Below are 20089 nucleotides of genomic sequence, written 5' to 3'. Positions count from 1 at the left end.
GAGGAGGGTTGCGGTAGGTGATAACTAGCGTAAAAATTTCGTCACACCCTATGATATGGATTCAAATGATATAAACGTTGGGGCGTCCTCTACTAACGACGCGCTACATCGGAGTCCGGGTGTAGTGATAAATATGCAAGGGTGTAGGGCGTTCATCGAAGCGGCCAGCCATGCGCCGGGTGTGGTGTTAAGTGAGCAAGGGTTCCCACATAATGGACGGGTGTGGGTAAAGAAGTTAGTCCATAGGACAGATAGTAGAACAAATAGTGGAACAGAACACAAGATAGATATAGAAAACAATAGAAGATATCATAGAAGGAGACCAATTAGGAAGGAGCAGGATAGGAGGAGGATCAGGGTTGGTACTTGGAATGTTGGATCACTTACAGGATAATTGATGGAGCTTGTGGATACCTTGGAAAGGAGAAGGGTGAATATTGCTTGCATTCAGGAGACTAAATGGGTAGGAGAGAAAAGTAAGGAAGTGGGTAATTCAGGGTACAAACTGTGGTTTCTGGAAAGGAGAGAAATAAGAACAGAGTGGGTATAATCATAGACAGAACATTGAAAGATGCAGTAGTAGCTGTGAAAAGAGTAGGAGATAGAATTATACTAGTAAAGCTAGTACTAGAAGGAGAAACAATAAATATAGTTAGTGCTTATGCCCCACAAATAGGACTAGACAGTGAGAGTAAACAAAGGTTTTGGGAAGATATGGATGATTTAATGCAAAGCATACCGAATGAAGAGAATGTTTTCATTGGTGGAGATTTGAATGGACATGTAGGAAGTGATAGGCAAGGTTATGAGAATGTTCATGGAGGTTTTGGTTTTGGCAGTCGAAATGAGGAGGGAAAAAGCATCCTGGATTTTGCTATGGCATACGACCTAATACTAGCAAATACCTACTTTATAAAAAGAGAGTCACATTTAGTGACTTTCAAAAGTGGGCAACATAGAAGCCAAATCGACTTCCTCTTAACCAGGAAGACAAATAGAGCTCTATGCAAGGATTGCAAGGTCATTCCAGGAGAGGCTTTAACAAGTCAACATAGGTTGGTGGTCTTGGATGTCAAGTTTAGGAACAATTCAAGTAAGGTTAGAAGAAATAGTGTAGCTCGAACAAAGTGGTGGGAGTTCAAAGGAGTAAAGCAAGTGAAGTTCAAAAATGAGCTTCTCGAGTCTGAAGTATGGAAGCTAGATATGGAGGCCAATGATATGTGGATACATGGCATCAAAGATTAGAGAAGTAGCTAGAAAAGTACTTGGAGAGTCTAAGGACATTGACCACCCTCTAAAGAGAGATGGTGGTGGAATGAGGAAGTACAAAAGGCAGTGAAGAGAAAAAGGGAATGGTCTAAGAAATTACCTAAATGTGATAATAATGAGGCATATGAACAGTACAAGATAGCAAAGAAAGAAGTAAAAAAGGCAGTTAGTCAAGCAAGAGCACAGGCCTTTGAAAAGTTATATAAGAAACTTGGAACTAAAGAAGGGGAGAAAGATATTTATAGATTAGCAAGGAGTAGAGAAAGGAAATGTCAAGATCTCAATCAAGTTAGGTGCATTAAGGATAAAGAAGGAAAAGTGTTGGTAAAAGATGAGGACATTAAAGAAAGATGGAGAAATTATTTTAATGATCTTTTTAATAATAGTCAAAATGGTAATAGCGTGAATATAGATTATAGAACAATAGAAAAGAATGTAAATTATACTAGAAGGATTCGATCTTTAGAAGTAAAGGAAGCACTTAAGAGAATGAAAGTGGGTAAAGCCTGTGGACCCGATGAAATACCAATTGAAGTGTGGAAGTATTTGGGAGATAGGGGAGTGGCATGGTTAACTAAATTATTTAATAAGATTCTAAACTCAAAGAAAATGCCTAATGAATGAAGGAAGAGTATTTTAGTACCTATTTTTAAAAATAAGGGAGACATACAGAGTTGCTCAAACTATAGGGGAATTAAACTCATGAGCCATACTATGAAGTTGTGGGAGAGAGTTGTGGAGCATCGACTACGTCATGATACTTCTATCTCTCTCAATCAATTTGGTTTCATGCCCGGTCGTTCAACTATGGAAGCGATCTTTCTCATTAGAAGCTTGATGGAGAAATATAGAGATGTGAAGAAAGATCTACACATGGTTTTTATTGATTTGGAGAAGGCTTATGATAGTGTTCCAAGAGAGGTCTTATGGAATGTGTTAGAACAAAAGAGGGTATCTATTAGGTATATACAAGTATTGAAAGATATGTATGAAGGAGCAACTACTATTGTGCGCACAGTAGGAGGGGACACAAGTGATTTTCCGATCTCAATTGGATTATACCAAGGATCAGCCATAAGCCCTTACCTTTTTACATTAGTTTTAGATGAACTGACGAAACATATACAAGAGAGTATTCCTTGGTGTATGATGTTTGCGGATGATATTGTTCTGATAGATGAGACACGAGAAGGAGTCAATAGGAAGCTAGAACTTTGGAGAAGTACTCTAGAGTCAAAGGGTTTTAAGTTAAGTAGAACAAAGACAGAATACATGCATTGCAAGTTCAGTGAAGGCCAAACTGGTGATAGGGAAGGAGTTAGTTTGAATGGAGTGGTACTGTCCCAAAGTAATCACTTTAAATATCTAGGCTTCTTCAAGTAGATGGGGGATGTGAGGAGGATGTTAGTCATAGGATTAAAGCCGGATGGTTGAAGTGGAGACGTGCCACGGGAGTTTTATGTGATCGTAAGATTCCCAATAAATTAAAAGGAAAATTTTACCGCATGACCATACGACCGGCTATGTTATATGGTAGTGAGTGTTGGGCACTGAAAGAGTCGTATGCATCTAAGATAAGAGTTGCAGAGATGAGAATGTTAAGGTGGATGAGTGGCCATACTAGACTAGATAAAGTCCGTAATGAGAGTATTAGAGAAAAGGTAGGAGTGGTGCCAATTGAAGATAAGTTGAGAGAAGGGAGATTGAGGTGGTTTGGTCATGTGAAGCGTAGACATACGGAGGCTCCAGTTAGACAAGTAGAGCACATTAGGTTAGAGGATAGAAAGAAAAAAAGGGGTAGACCTAAATTAACTTGGAGGAGAGTAGTACAACATGACTTAGAAGCATTAAACATTTATGAGAATTTAACCCAAAATCGTTCAGAGTGAAAAAAGCGAATCCATATAGCCGACCCCAAATTTTTGGGATAAAGGCTTAGTTGAGTTGAGTTGAGTATATCATGGAAGTATATATGCAACCCCTCATATATATTATATATAAACATATATGAAAATGGAAAGCAGGCAAGCTGCTCTAACCCCAATATCTTTAACCCTCGATCTTAAACATTTGGGCAGTGGAGATATTGAAGAAATTTGAAGTTACCCAATTGAGTAATTTGGATTTTGCTGTCTATACATTTGCAGGCTTAAAAAATTAACGACCTACTTTGACTGACATGATGATGATGATTGCACATATAGGTCATGGTTTTACAATAAACGATTAAACCCATTCCTGTTTGCTTCCAATTTGCTCTTCCCTAGGTTCCATTTTTTGTTTTATTAGCTTTTTAATGTACTTGCCATAATAAACTGATATAATGACACTCTCCTTTAAGGAAAAAAGTTGTTACATAAAATTTTAATTGTCATATTGATCTAGAAATTAAATATATGATTAGCTATATTTTAAATATATATTTAATATGGTGTAATTAAATTAATATATATAGTTAAATAAACTTTTATTGAATTAAAATTATATTATATTACATTTTATTATATCAAACATATAATAACATATCAAAATCATATATTTAATATGAGTATTTTTATTTCTTGTTATATTTGATAGGTTATTTGATAATTCAAAATATATATATTATAGATTGTTGACTTCTTTTGATTGAAAACTTTAAATTTATAAATACGAATAATAATTTTTTATCAATGAAACTTATTAGTTCGACTTGTTCTTTCATTGAAATTTAGTAATTTAAACTCTTTTGTGAGTCATAGAAATATTAAATTTTTTTAAAAAATAATGTTGTAAAAAATTTATTTTGTTATTTAAAATAAAAAATGATGTGTTACTCCTTAAAATATTATTTTCATGTCTAAATCACACCTAACAAAAGTTTTCATGCTATTTATATTTGTATATTTTTTCTTATAAAATTATGATGTACTTGCATTATGATTTGCAAACTTGCATTATAATGCTTATTAATAAATTATTAATTTTTTACAAATAAATTCACATTAAAAAATTAAATGTTTAAATATACTTTTTTTTTTAGATAAATATATTTTAAACCTAGGTTTTTTTATAAAGTTAGGCTTTGTATCTTATATAATATGAGTTTTATTAGTTACAAATTAAGAAGCATTGCAGAGAGAGAGAGAGAGAGAGAGAGAGAGAGAGAGAGAGAGAGGGGAGAAGCAGTAGATAAATCTTGATGTAAATTGATTATATATTCATATATTGAAGCAATCGCTCAAACCCAGTCAAAATATATCCAATAATTCCATATGCTATGCCCACTAGGAAGGCAAGGTATCTTCATCCTCATCAAGTCAATATATCCATTGTCGAGAGAGAAAAAAAAAAGTCCAATGAAGGCACTTTCCTATGGTGTGTATTTAAAAAAAAAAAAAAATGATGATAAAATCCAATGATTGATCTCTCTCCGTCACATGAAAAGCTATCATTGGGCTTCTGAAGAAGGAAAAGAAACAGAGAATATATTGATATATCAAAGCATATATAGCATATATATATATATATATATATATATATATATATATATATATATATATATATATTTTATTGTCATTATTAAATATTAATTTAATAACATAGTCAAGGTATTGGATAATGCCTTTTGCTTTCTTTCATTCTTTTTAATGATACTTCTATAATTATCAACTTTTTCTTAGTGCTAATTACTTCTTTTTATTAGAATATCTTTAAGGTGTGGATGAAAATGGGATTGACTCTCAAGATACGATAGTATTATTTTTTGCTTGGAAAAATGTTCACTTTCAGATTAAGGGATATTTTATCTAGATGTAATGTATTATAAATTTAATATATAAATATATAAAATTTATATATTTAATAGATGAATTTTATTATATATTTTATATATTAAATTCATAATAAATTAAATTTAAGTAAATTTTTTTTTAAATCATTTAGAAAATCTATTTTTTTTTAAAGAAAAATCTACATAAAAAATAAAATAAAATACAGACTTGCATATATTGCTTTATGGAAGAGTAAATTGTACTAACCATCTGTAAATTTAGAGTTTTTTCATTTTCGTTTCAAAATTTTAATTTATTATAATAAAATCACTCAAATATAATTTTGTTTAAGAAAAATTTTTCTAATTTGCAATAGTAAGTTTTCAAGTTAAAAGATAAAATTACTCTTTTACCCCTCTCTATCAAAAATAAAATTATCATTTTACTCATTTTTCATTCTATTTTTCTCTCACTTTTATAATCAAATTAATTAATAATTATTTATTAATACAATTATTTTATTTTATTTTTTTAACTCAGAAATCGATTATTTTAATTAGAGAAATTTTTTTAAATTAAAATAAAATTTAAATAATTTTATATAACCAATTAAAATTTAGGGACGGAATATTACATTTCCAAATAAGGGTTGAAGCCCAATATTGTACGAGTGTCGTAATGGAATGAGGTGATTTGGTGGCAATATTTCCATTGGGTTTTGAAGAATGGAAGCTCTGTTTCTCCGATCAGGCCTCTATTGGAAGCTACAAGCCTGGAGGTGAGAAGTGGAGGTTGAATAGCCCAACTCAATACTAAAGAAAGCTGAGGCCCGTCCTTAATATAAACTTGGGCCTCCAAACATTTGTTGATTCCTGGCTAAACCACCAACTTAAGTAATTTATACATATCAAGTTTCAATTATGCCAGATAATGACTTAACTAAGATAGTTTATTTTATTGGCCATGTAAGAAACAAGCTAAATTTTTATACCACTAATCATTCACACGCAACATGCTTAATTTGACGAATCAAGCATGTAATTACAAACACTTAACACCCCAATTAGTGTTGAATGATCATGTAGGGATGGTTTACTTGCGTTAATTAAACGGTTTCAATAAAATAATAAAAACTGTTTACTAATTAAACACCATTAAGGATGAATTATTCAAAAATCATGTTCATACATGTATAAAATATATTCAATTTGCACTACCCTCCAAACAAAAGTTCCAACCCACACATATTATAATGTATAATGCAGACATTTACTTAAGACTTTTTCTTTGTCTACATTTGGTTGGAGAAGAATTCAAATTGGTGTGCAATTGATTTGGATGTTTTAAAACGTTTTCTTTTTCGATGTCTTCAAACTTCACAGAGATTACAGTCTGCAACCTCATGGGTGCATGGCAGCAATGTGAAAATTACGTGTTCATGTATACAAATGGCAAAAGTCATTTAATCAACTTAGTTATATATATATATATATATATATATATATATATATATATATATATATATATATATATATATATATATATATTTTTTTTCATTTAATTAAAAAAAATTTTTTTTGCCATTTTTTTTAAAAAAAAAAATAAAAAAAAATTTTTTTTTTTAAAAAAAAAAAAATTTAAATCATTTTTTTTTTGTTCAATTCTAATATATATATATATATATATATATATATATATATATATATATATATATGGATGTGTTAGATGGCATATGCTAACTCTCTTTTAATTTAATAAATAATTAATAAAAAAAGAAAAATTAAAAAAAAAATTAAATTTATATTATTATTATATTATATAATAAAAAATTTATTATTTTTTTTTTTTTTTTTTTTTTTTTATTTAGATGTAAACAAAAAAAAAACAAACTAACTGCTTCATCACATTTGCTTCATTTAGATTTCATTTTTTTTCAATTTTAGATTTTTTTTTGATTTTTTTTAATTTTTATTAATTTTTAAATAAATGAGTATACTGAGTTTTTATTAAGTTTATGATTTATGAGTTATAAATGAATATATAATGTTAAAAAAGGTTTAAAAAAAAAATATATATATTATATATTATATTTATATTATTTATTTATATTTATTTTTTTATTTTAAGTTATTTTTATATGAGAGTTAATAAAATTACGTAATTTGAACTTTATATCATAAACTTAAAATTCACTTTGTAAATGAGTTGAGTTATTTGAGACTTAGTTCGACAAAAAGCTATGTTTGACTCGGCTTCTTTTCTAAATCAGTCAAGTTTGAACTTATAGATATTTAACTTGAGTTCGACACCAATTGAGCTCGAATGAAAAAAATTTTGAAAAATCAAATTTGAACTCTTTAAAGATTAGCTTGTCTCAATTTATTTACACCCTTATGTCTATTATATTGCAGAAGAACATTTAAATATTTTAATATAAATAACACTAAGTCCCTCCAATTTAAAAGGAAACATTTTTAGATTAATCACAAGGGTTAGGAAATAATTTTTTTTTTTAAATTTCTTTTCTTTATTTGATGCCAAATAAAAATATTTAATGCAATCACAAAAATTTTTCCGTCTTTTCTTTATATTCCTCAATCCAAACAAAAAGTATTTGAGAATCGAACAAAGGTAGAGTCAATAATGAGAATAAGGCAGATTAACTTTCTTCTTGATTCGAACAAAGGGTATTGAGAAACAAACAAAGGATAGAGTCAATAATGAGAATAAAGTAGATTAATTCTATCGGACTAAGTGAATTGGACATCGCAAGTGGTCTCTAAGTCAGCAGTTCCATTACCAACCATGCGTGCATCTAACAATTGCCCTTTCACTATAATGAACATTTTGATCTGTTAAATAAGATGCAAGTGTCCTACAACAGATTTATAAATGTCTTAAGATGGGCCACCAACCATAATCTGCAATCATAACTACTTTTTTTTTTTTAACTAAATTTTATAAACGCCTTACTTTTCGATATATAACAAAAAAATTCCTTTCACAACCTAATGTGTAAATAAAATAAACCACCTCTTCAGATTTTCAGCACAGGAAATCGAACTTTATAGACTGATGCCAATGACACGTACTGGGATACTATTCTCCTAGAAACATTCAATGGTGAAAAGTATATACATGCAAACATGCCAATAGAATATTCAAACCAATTAAACAACATTATCACTCAGTGTGCAAAAAAATTTTTGCTAAGCATATGTTTAACTGTTTAAAAGGAAAAAATATTCATTCTTAGATTTTTAGAAAAGAATGAGAGAAACACACTAAGATTTTATTTAAAACTTTCTTGAATTTGAATAATTAAAAATAATTATTTTAATACAAAAGGAGTAATCATATGAAGAAGGGATATAATAAAAAATTAGAGACCAACAGTGGACGATGTCCCCCGCGTTTGACGGGAGGGAAGAAAAACCCTAATATATTTGAAGGAGAAGGGACTGCAGAGCTCATGAAAAGCCACGTGGAGGAATCTGATGAAAAGCTGGTCAACAGATCCATTTTTGGAAAGATTTTAAAGTCGCCCAGTTGGGTTCCACCATTCCAGAACTTATCCTGTGCTCTTGTCCTTTCCTTTCTAACTTGCAACCTACCTATTTATCTTCCGCTTTCCTCTTTTTTTCTTTTTTTTTTTTTAAACAATTTTATAAATCCTAAATCTCTTCTTTTTATTGAATATCTACCTGATTTTTCCATATATTATCTCAACATATCTGTATATATTTTAAGGAAAGATCTCACTTAAAAAAAAAAAAAATAGACACTAATCAAGAAAATAAAGTATTCGAACAATCCTCTTACAAAAGCCATAGAAATCTGGACATCGAATTAAGAAGGTAAGTTAAACTAATATGAAAACCATGAGCCAATCGGAAATATATTATTTTTATAGAGTCACTTTTATCACTAAATTAAAATAACTCGATCTAATCTAATAATTTGAATATAATAATCATGAAAAAACTGTATTAATTGAAGATGGACAAATCCTAATGTCAAGTATTAATATTTTTGTTTATGGATAGCTAACAAGAACCTAACTAATTAATGTTGTGATAAAGCAAGCCAAGCTCGATTCTTACATTAAAGAATTGAGCTAATATTTGAACACTCACACACCCTTACTTTTAGTTTAACGAGTAATTATATGGTAATTCTGCTATTCCATATGAGATTAATATATGAAATAGTAAACTAATTAGGGAATGATACTTGAGCATAATAAGTCGTTATTATTTAAAAGAAAAAAAATTACTTTTAATATATGAAAAAACTTGAATATTATGAGACCCACTTATACCTATTTGCGTGAATTTAATTGACTTGTCATTACATGTAGTTCATCCTATGTGGAATCACGGCGATACTATATAATTTATTTGATAATAACTTAGGAATTTTATAATTATTCCTTTGAAATTTAATTAGCATTATATAGATACACCATTTTATAATTAAAACGCATCAAGTTTAAGTAATTAAAATAAATTTTAATGAACTCTAGCTAAAAAACATTAGAGTAATAATTTTTCAAAAGCAAATCAAAAAATAATACAAAATGAACCATAAATTTAAATATAAAATATTAAATGATGAACTCATAAAATAAAACAAAACAAAATAGTAGAAAAAAGATAAAGTTTTCGTGACAACTAATTTTTTTTTTTCTATATAATAATGATATGTAAGATCAGTCAAACTTTTTTTTTTTTAATTATCTTCATTTTATTTATATTAATGTTGCTATTTTGGCTTGTCGGAAACATGCCTATAGTTTACACTTAGGAATTTGAATTACTGATTAGTCATGGAATAAACTATTGTATGTACTTAATTGATGATATTATAGCTCTATTCTCCAATAATAATAATAATAATAATAATAATAATAATAAAAGTCCTTTCAATTTGGAAAGATACCAATAATAACACACATTACAGCATTAACAAGACATGTTAATGATTCGACCAAAAGGAAATGGGAAAAACAAAGGGTAAATTTAATAGTTTGATTTCTTAGCCCTTTCTATAAAAAATAGAGCAATTTGTGATTGATTGCTGCTATTAATTAAATATTATCTATAGTTAGGGAATTGTATAATATATTTTAAAAGGCTGTTGGTCTTTTCTGTTTTCTTACATATTCATCATATGTGCATTTGTTGCTTGTTCCTGTGGACTTAGAATTATTTAATCACTGAATTTCTCTTTATGAGGATACATTTTAATTTAGTTATAAAAACTGTTTTTTACACTAATTAAAAATCATGTTAATTAGTATTATTACTCAAACATTTTAATTGGAATCTTATTTCATAAGTATGTTCTCAATGAAATAAGTAAGACATGATCATCAGATCACATAATTAGATGTGTCCAACATATATTGTCTATATGCACATTAATTTCTAGCTCAGGGAAACATGTGTTGTCACATTAAATGCCACATTATTTCTAGGGTTTGAGGTTAAATTTTTGCAGGAAATTAAGTTTGCGTGTTTATAAGATGTAATCAAAAGTGTTTAAGAAATTATAATTATATTATATGTTTTATTGTTTTGTTTAGTTATAAAAATCATCGGTGCTATTGCAGTCACTACTATCATGTATCTAATATTTATCATTATCACTATTACTATCATCTAATCATTACTAATCATCACAACTTTTATTTTTGGATTCAGTAGAGGTATATTAGGCTATAGGCTACACAGTGAGAGAGGATGGACTTAAACTTAAGACCTCTTCACTCCTACACCTTTAAAATATAGGAAAACTAATCAAACTATTCTTTGATTGGCATTACAATCATTATTATAACAATCATAAATAAATCAGTGAAGGCCTACCGGGTTTCGGGATTGTGCTTAGGGATGACAGAGGCACCTTTTTACTAGTCTCTCAGAGTTCAATGAAGGCACTTATGCTTCTAAGGCTGTGGAAGCCATTGCAATAAGGAAGGCGCTTTCCTAGCTATTACAGAATAATATTTCTTTCGTTGATGTGGAGTGTGACAACCAAGAAGTTCATTAAAGTCTTCCCTCTAATGTTGTGGATTGGTACAAGTTTGTACAAATCATATCTAAATGTCGTGTTTTTGTTTTGTTATTTCAAATACAGAGTTTTTATGAGTTAGATCCCTCGTCAAGCTAACCTTGCTGCCCATTATTTAGTAGGAGTGTAAAAGCAGTATTGTCACATGCTAAGCATGGTAATTGGGCGGTTCTATACCCAATTTTCTCTCTAATGTTCTTTCTTTCTTTTTTTTTTTTTAATTTTTATAAATAAGAATTTTATTTTTGTTTATATCCAGGAAAAACATGTTCTTTCTTCTTATGTTCATGCCTCAGGTTTTTTTCACTCCTAAGATGGGTGTATTTAGATGGATTTATTTGTTAAGTTTTTGAGTTTTTATTAATAAATTTGATTTTTTTTTAAATATCATAAATAAATTAAACATATATTAAAAAATTATCATTTATATTATTTATATTTTTATTTTATAACTAAATAAAAAATATATATATATTATATCATTTATTTTATTACACTACTTCCTACTAAATGTAGTCCAAAATTTTGCTTCTTTGTAATCATATTCATCTCTTTGTTGTCAAGTTGCCTTTTCGCTCTCAAAGAAACAGCCAAATGAGATCAATTGTTTTCTGGAAATTAGGTTAAAATTTGGTTCGTTTGATCAAAGACGACGACGTGTACTCCACCACAAAGGCACGGCGAGATCGATTGAATTTCAGCACCATCCTACCATGTTCCTGAATTTCTCTTGGATGATGTCTGCTTCTGCCCCACCACATATAGTTTATATAAATTCCCTATTAGCTTTAATTTAAGTATGCTTTAATGAGTGGTCTTCATTTCATTAATGCAGAGTTAGTGGATTCCCTTTCAAATTAATATTTGATAAATAGCTTCTCACTGTCTCAATGATAGCTGAGTAGTTGCAGATACAAGTGGAGAGGCAGCACTTTGAAACACAAGGGGAGAATATATTTGTTTTTATTGGTCTTATTAAATGAGGATTATTTTAATTAGAATGACAATAATTATTGAACAAAAGGGAGGGGTCCATCAATATTTCAACTTTAGCTATAGAATGTTGCATCTATAGTTGCTAATAATTTTAAATCAAGATTTATTAACCATGACACGTGAATCCATGTGAAGAGGGTCCTCTATGTTGCTATACATAAATAAATAAATAAATATAAATGTATATATATTAACTTAAAGTTCCTCTGAGTGTGAGCAGAAACTTATCTTAAAGGAGTTAATTATGTATAATTATCTTAATTAATTACTTTGATGGAGTGTAAAAGTTCTGCTCAACTTTATGCAGCTTTAGAAATCTTCAGTTACTAGTTAGCTAGGGCTGATCGGAATTTTTCTTTATTATTATCAGTAATTAATGATAAAATGAGGTTGCTCTAATCATCTTCTGACCCATTAGTAAAACTAATTGCTTCTGGTATCCAATTGTATATATGGTTTTAGGCATTGAAGTAATAGGAAATTACTGTTTTTATTCTAATTGCATATCAGAGATAACTAATCATACCTGAAGTGAACTTCCCTCAAGCATCTTTTGTATGGAAGAGGAGAAGGTTAGCTATTGAGTAATTTGTTGCGCTCCTTAACACTATGTTTGGATGGAAGTTTTTGGAAATAAGGTATGTATTTTTAAAGTATCGAGTTTGTTTATGAAGAATTTTTTTTTAAGAGAAGTAAAGTTTTTAAAGGTTTCGACTCACTAAATTGGTGTGTTAGGAAGATTTCAAAATCTTAACTTCCATTATCTTATCTTACCTTACTCTAAAAATCCTCCTAATACTGTGAATAGTAGCTAGTATTCTTGCTGCAATTAATTAGAAGATAAAATATTATATGATTTTTTTTTTTAGAAAGAGTCAATATTTAGGATTAGACTACTAAATTACATTAGAGACAAAATTATTTACATTAATTGACATCTAAGTGGGACAAGAAAATTGAGATCCTCTGTTGAATTGCATCGCTTGGAGATGATGAAAAGAAGAAGAGAAAAAAGTAGTGGATGGGGTGAAGTGAGCAATAATGAACATACATGTTTTAAAGGGGTTTCTTCCCCCCTTTTCTTTTCTGCCTTCGAATTATTTATGGGTTAATACTAAAAAAAATATTCTCTTGGACCATATACTCCTGCTTTCTATACACTAATATCCAATGAACTGCCTTAACTACACAAGGAAATTAAGCTTCTTCAAAGTTGCATAACTTGTAGACATTGAAACTCTCATATTTGTCAAAGCAATAGCTCATAGATAAAAAAGAAATCAAATAGATTTCCTACACATAATATTTGTCTAACCATATTATTAGCATTATTAAAATAAATATCACTTTCAGATATTATATATAATCATATATATGATGGAAATGTATAAGTAACATATTATATGTTATTTTATAAAACAAATGGCTACATATACAACCTATGTTGTCTTGGGGCCATCATTGTGGTTAGAATATTATACATGTGGTAGCCTAATAGATAAATAATCAAATGATATATGTAGATCAAAATCATTTTAAGGTATATTAGAACAAGTCAACTTTCACGGGGATATTGAGAAATTGGGACATGAATTCTATGGGTTTACTTACATGATCTTTGTCACTAAGAGAATTGGAAGTCAGATTTTTGAAAATGGATCGATGATGGTCTCATCCAAATTGCTGATAACAAGCACTGATCACCAGTAAACAATGAATTAATTAGCCTAAAAAGGAGCATATACCTACAATAAGTGTGCTTTAATTGTTTCTTTGTGCATGATTAAGTGTTTATCAATTTCGATCTTTAGCCAAAATAACAAAAGAAGAATATTTGGTGACCACAAGAATAAATTACAAGGATACCATGAATAATTAGTTGTGAACCTTAGAAATTCTTTCAGATGCTGAAAATAAAAAAAAAAATGATTTAAAATTAGTTTATTTTTGTCATGGGGACACATAATGTTTATTCCCAAGGAGAAGAAAAATATTAAATCTCGAAGCAAGAGTCGCTTAATTATGCCTAGAAAATCATTCTCCCCCATTATGGACAGAGTATTTCCCCATTCTGCCACCGGATTTCTCATCCAGGGAAAAAAAAAAAAAAAAAATCTGCTAGCTAATCTCTAAGGGATAGATCTTGCTCATGGAGAGGCTCCCACACAATTACACGTGGGTTGGAGGACTAATAGAGAGAAGAGCCAAGCTGCAAATGGAGGAAGCTGCTTTGCCTTGAGCAAACATGTGGGGGCTTTGGAATGCCCTAGCCCTCTCACACATTATCCTCCGATTTGGGGAAATTAATTGCCTTATAGAATCACTTCTCTAAATAAATTTCTTTCCACTACAGTTAGATTTTTTGCTTGCAATTATTAATCATGTAATTTCCTTTACTTGAAGAAAGCTTCAAATTACCATACTGAAAAACAAGCAAATTAAAAAAAAAAAAATCTTCAATATTTTTATTTTTTTAATATTTTTCTATTATTTATAGCACTATAATAAATATAGGCTTTAACAATACTTTTTTAATATTATTTTATGTTAAAGTAATAAATAATATCAAATAATATATTTTGACTTCAAGATAACATATAATATAATAAATAATATATACAACATCATATATAATAGTGCTATAAATTAACATAAAAATGTTATTAAAAACTTTAATTTACGGGATTTATGGATGTCATTATATGCTTGCTAATAATTCTTATTAACAATATATTTTAAATTTTTAACAACATATATAACATGCTATTAAAACTTAAATTTATTGTAGTCTAATATGCTTGTGTCTCTACCGGCCATTTTATATACTTATATTGAGTTGCTGTGTAAAATTTCAGAACTAAAATTGAATTCCCACTATTTTTATATGAAATAATAAAGAGAAAATCCGTAAATTTTTAATTGCAACAGAAAAAAAAAAGAGAAAAGCCAGAACATGCTTTAATTACTAAACCTTAAAAAACATAAATAAATAAAATGCTATATATGTTTATTGAGCAAAAGAGTCATCATGAATCAGTTGCTAGTAATTAAGGAAAGAAAGCAAGAAAATTGATATAAAATTTTGGATACTTTTTCCTTTTTTCACTCTTATTTTTTTTATATAACGTTTAAAAACTTTGCAACAACTCCATTATGCAATTCTAAAGAAAATTGGGTTCTGCGTTTGAAACAAAATAGCACCTTTAATTACTAACACTGGTTTATGAAAATTGAAATCTCCTCAACACCCAATAAAATCATGTATTGAAATTAATCTTAAAGGAAAATTCAATACCCAGCAGTTGGTCTTTAGAGTAAAGTGAGAAACAATCTTTAATTATAAAACAAATTAAGGTTGATGAATAGGAAGAACTCAAAACTTTTACAAGATTTGTCTCTGCACCTACTACTATGATCTCCCAAATCTAATCCATCATATCAACATATAAAACTATAACTAAAGATTGAACATCAGTGTAAATATATAAAAAAGAATCAAGAGTAAAATAAACAATTAATAATCCAGTCTAAATGGGGGAAACACTAGATGAAGAAATTAATAATAATTAAACTGGAAGTTGGGACAAATTAAGAAAGCAGAAATCATACTTTTATTGCAAACAGATGAGAGAAAAGAGAAAAGGTAAAATCAAGTTTTAATATACATTCACAACCATGATTTCTCTTCTTCAGAACTCTATCTTCTACTATTTTTCTTTCTAATAATTTTTTATCTCTACCTTTGAGTACAACACAATAGAAGGAGCCTGAAAATCTCTTATTCTCTCTATCTCCTCTATTTAACAAGGCGGCCTCGCATGAGCCCAAGCATAGGCATCGTGCCCTAACTGACCTCCATTGGGAATTAGATTCGGCGGTAGATTATAAAACGGCATCGCAGAGGGATCTGGCAGCCCAGCTTGTCCTCCACTGCTTCCAATAGGTGGAGGTGAATTACTAGACCCACCCTGGATCTGTCCCTGCGCACCATTAACAGCTTCCTCATCATCCTCTAATGGCAATCTTTCATAAGTGGCATTAGCAAATGTTGCTGCAATGACCATCACAGGCCCCGCCGCTATCAGTGAACCCACCACGCTTCCTCCGACGACTTGCCCTTGTCCGCCAGCCAGGTACACTGTCAGCCCGGTGGAACCAGGTGGGGCAGGTCCAGGCAAAAAGGCCCCTGTTAAGGACAAGATCTCAAACCTTCCATGAAGTGCCACTACGGCACCTGGTGCTGCAGGCTGTCTTAGGGTTACGTTGGCCACTGAGCCACTGCCGCTGAGCACACAAACGCCGCGTTGACGCCTCCGGGCAAACTGTGCTACGCTCTCAGCTACATCAGCTCCACCAACAACTTCCATGACATGGCTGCGGAGGGCATTAGGGCTGTCCCGGGTGACAAAAATGGGTGGTTTTGGTTTGTTTTTGGATCCGGGAGGGCGGCCACGGGGTCTACGAGTACCAACTTCAACAGCACCCTCTTTAGGTTCATCGCCAGTGTCTCTATCTTCGTCATCATCGCCTCTGCTGCCACTCCTGTTGCTGGTTTCATTGATGGAGAGTTCTCGATTAGCCTTGTTGAGGGAAGGTAAATTGGATGAAGGGTCGAGGCCTGCCAGGCCAATTTGACCGGTCCACCAAGGATTAGCCAGGGTTGCAAATTGAGAGAAAACAATTGAAGAAGAAGAGGAGGTGAGGCTTAATTGAGGTTATTGCAATTTTTGAATTTTGTATTGTTGTTTTGTTCCTTCTGGGAAGGTTTCAGATTACAGAGTCCAATCAAGGAATAGCAAAAATCCAAGAATAGTTTTCCGCTCAATAGGGTTCTTGCGTAGGCTACTAACTACTATGCTCTGAGTCTTTAACATATTTTGATGAGGAAGAGAAAGATCAGAGGTTGTGACGAGAGAGAATTAGATGCAATTTCTAATATGGAATCAAGTAAAGAGAACAAAAGAGAAGAGGCCTTTCACAGACTAAGATTAGTCCGAAAGATCAACGACTCAGAAGAGATCTCAATAAAAGAACAAAGAACAGATGCAAATCCCATAATAGAATCAATTGAGCACACACACACACAGAGAGAGAGAGAGAGAGAGAGAGAGAGAGAGAGAGAGAGAGAGAGAGAGAGAGAGAGAATAATAAACAAAAGCACAGAGAGAAATGAAAAGTTGATGAAAGCATAAAAAGAAAAAAATAAAAAAAAACCCTCTCTCACTCTCAAAACAACAATTGATCAAATGTCTAATTTTCTAAGTAACTTTCGTTGAATATTGGCTCTTGTTTTGTTGCGTATGTGTTGTGTTCTGATATAAGGATTTTTCTTTTTTTTTTAATTTTTACCTACTAGGCACTACTTAGCCATAACAACATAAGCTCTTCTTTTAGAGGTCATTGAAATTAGGGTTTCGTGGGGTCAGGTGCGCATGGGCAGTGGGGAGCACGTCGTTTTCTCGCGTCCCAACTCAACATTTCAACTGAGAAGAGCGGGCTAATTATTAGATACATTTAGAGTATTAAAAGATAGTATCCTCTCTTTTACATAAAAGTTGATCATTTTTATAATATAGAGAGTGTTCTCTTACACAGAAAAGTAGGTCATTTCTACAATATAGAGAGTGTGTACCACATGATTATGAGAGATGGTGCATATGCACCGGATGTACTTAATAATTTCTTGAGAAAGAGACCTATTCGGTGGATGGACCCTTAGGCCCTTCAGCATTGCCATTGTAGCTTCTTCTAACCTTTCCATGCCTCTTCCTTTCTCTTTATTTGTCTTACTAATTTTCATTTTTTTAAGCACTTTTACTTCATAATCTTCTCGACCTTTATCTTTAATTCAAAGCCTTTAATTTACTTAGTTTTTTTTTTTATTAATCTAAGTTCGTAAGATATTTATTGATGATGTTTCAAACCCTAGCTAACTATAAATCAAAACAAAAGGGGTCATTTTTTACTTGTCCTAAAAGAAAATTAATGCAGCAATTTCTTTTCCATAATGTGATGAATTAAGGGAATATAATTTCTTTATGAAATCATTTTTATTATAAAAAAATAATTTTACATAATAGAATTAGTTTAATTCAATTGATAAAGAGAAGAATTACAGTATTTACCAATTAGAATTTGATTTTGCTAGAATATTTTCAACTATTGAAGTGAATGAGTTTACCATTAAAAAATAATTAAAAAAAACACTTAATTTTAATACGTATCAAGAAAAATACTTAATTTCAATATGTATAAGTCAATTAAAAAATATCATAAAATTAAATAAAAAAAAAATTTTGTAACCTATCTAATTTAGGGGTAGAGCTGTGAACGGTTCTTGGTGTCCAGAACAGAATCGAATCAAAGAATTATATTGAACCGATATTATTTTTATACTTTGATTCAATTCTGATTTTTATTAAGAACTAAATTAAAATCGTACCAAAACTGAATCAGAATTACGCCAAATCGAAATTAAACCGAGAACCGAATTTTTACATATGTTTTTCATACTTTTAATATAATTATATATATATATATATATAATTTTAAACTAAATATAACCTATTATTATATTTTATTTCTCAATATTTTCTTAATAATTTTAATTATAAATTTATTAAATTATCTTCTAATTTTTAGTTATATATATATATGTGTTAATTTATAATTATATTTGCATCTTATAATTAAATATTACATAATTAATAAATAATTAAAATGTATATTATATAATGTACTTATATTACTATATTATATAATATACTTAATCCTAAATTATATGTACACTTTATAGTAAAAAATTATATAATTCAGAAGTAGATAAATAATATATTATATGATATATTATTTATTAATAATCTAATTTAAAAATTAAATGATAATTCAAATATAATTTTTTAAGAAAATAATTACATAAAATTATTTTTAAATGGAGAACTGAACTGAAATGAATTGAAATTGGAGAATCGAAAATCATATTGAACCAAAATCGAAACAATAGAGAACTGAACCAAAATTTTACTGAAATTTCAATTCAATTCTAATTTTTAAGCAGACCTCAAACTGAATTGAAACCACAAATCGCTATTTAGAGATATGCAAGTGCTCTTACATTTTTCACCATATATAGTTTTCGGCTGACCAGGCAAATCAAGAGTAAATCCACAATCTAATCCATTTAACTTTAATTTAGCCAAAATTAAAAAGAAAAAAAAAAGTGGAAATTAGTCAGATTGGATCAACGAATAAAATCAAAATTATGAAAATTACATTATTTTGATTTAAAAGGTTATAAAAAAAATATGAGACTCAATTTAAATGATTTCTTATTTATACTATTTCATTTTAATTTTTAATATTTTAAAATAAATTTTATTTTTTAATTTGAAAATAAAATGAAAATTACAATACTATGATTCAATTTGTCATCGAATCTGGTTAAAATTATTTTTAAAGGTATAATATTTTAAGTTAAAATCTTAATTAGAGCCAACTAAATCAAGTAATTGAATCTCTTTTCCCTGTTCCATTTTCTTGTCCGACACTAGATAGAAATCTCAATTACAAACTTTAATTAAAGGCTGAAAAAATTTACTTATAAATCACAAATTAAAATGTATTGAAATCAAGAGAAACACGAATTAGAGGGGTGTAATTGTTTTGTTTGAACTTTCATATATATTCTCTATTTTAAAGTGAAATAACTAATTACACTAAATATAATTATTTAAAATTTATTTTTCTACTATAATTAAGTGATATATAACATATCTTATTTTTTTAAAAAAATATATTAAAAGAATATAATATTATTAAAAAAAAAAAAAAATCTCTGTCCAATTGTTACCTTATCAGCAGTTTCCTATGGGGATATGAGGTTATGGCTTAGTCGCTAAATGCATACGTCGCTGTCTTAGCTTTGCACCAAAAATTAATTTGCAGTTTAGATTTTTATTTCAATTAATTTGACACTTAAAAATTTATATCAATTGAAA

At 29.5% G+C, this 20089-nt stretch overlaps 1 protein-coding gene across 1 annotated transcript; it reads right to left on the bottom strand.

Annotated features, from left to right (window-relative positions):
* Nucleotides 1–15680: 15680 nt before the first annotated feature.
* On the bottom strand, nucleotides 15681–16807 carry LOC110638512 (AT-hook motif nuclear-localized protein 20-like; the record flags this gene model as incomplete). The annotated part of the gene is made up of 1 exon (XM_021789096.2): nucleotides 15681–16807. A coding segment is annotated over one exon (915 nt), but the record flags the coding sequence as incomplete, so codon positions are not given.
* Between the last annotated feature and the right edge of the window lie 3282 nt (nucleotides 16808–20089).

The sequence above is a fragment of the Hevea brasiliensis genome, chromosome 15, assembly GCF_030052815.1.
Source record: "Hevea brasiliensis isolate MT/VB/25A 57/8 chromosome 15, ASM3005281v1, whole genome shotgun sequence".
NCBI classification, from domain to species: Eukaryota; Viridiplantae; Streptophyta; class Magnoliopsida; order Malpighiales; family Euphorbiaceae; genus Hevea; species Hevea brasiliensis.
Note: the sequence above shows the minus strand (reverse complement) of the source record. Positions and strands in the feature narration are given on the sequence as shown.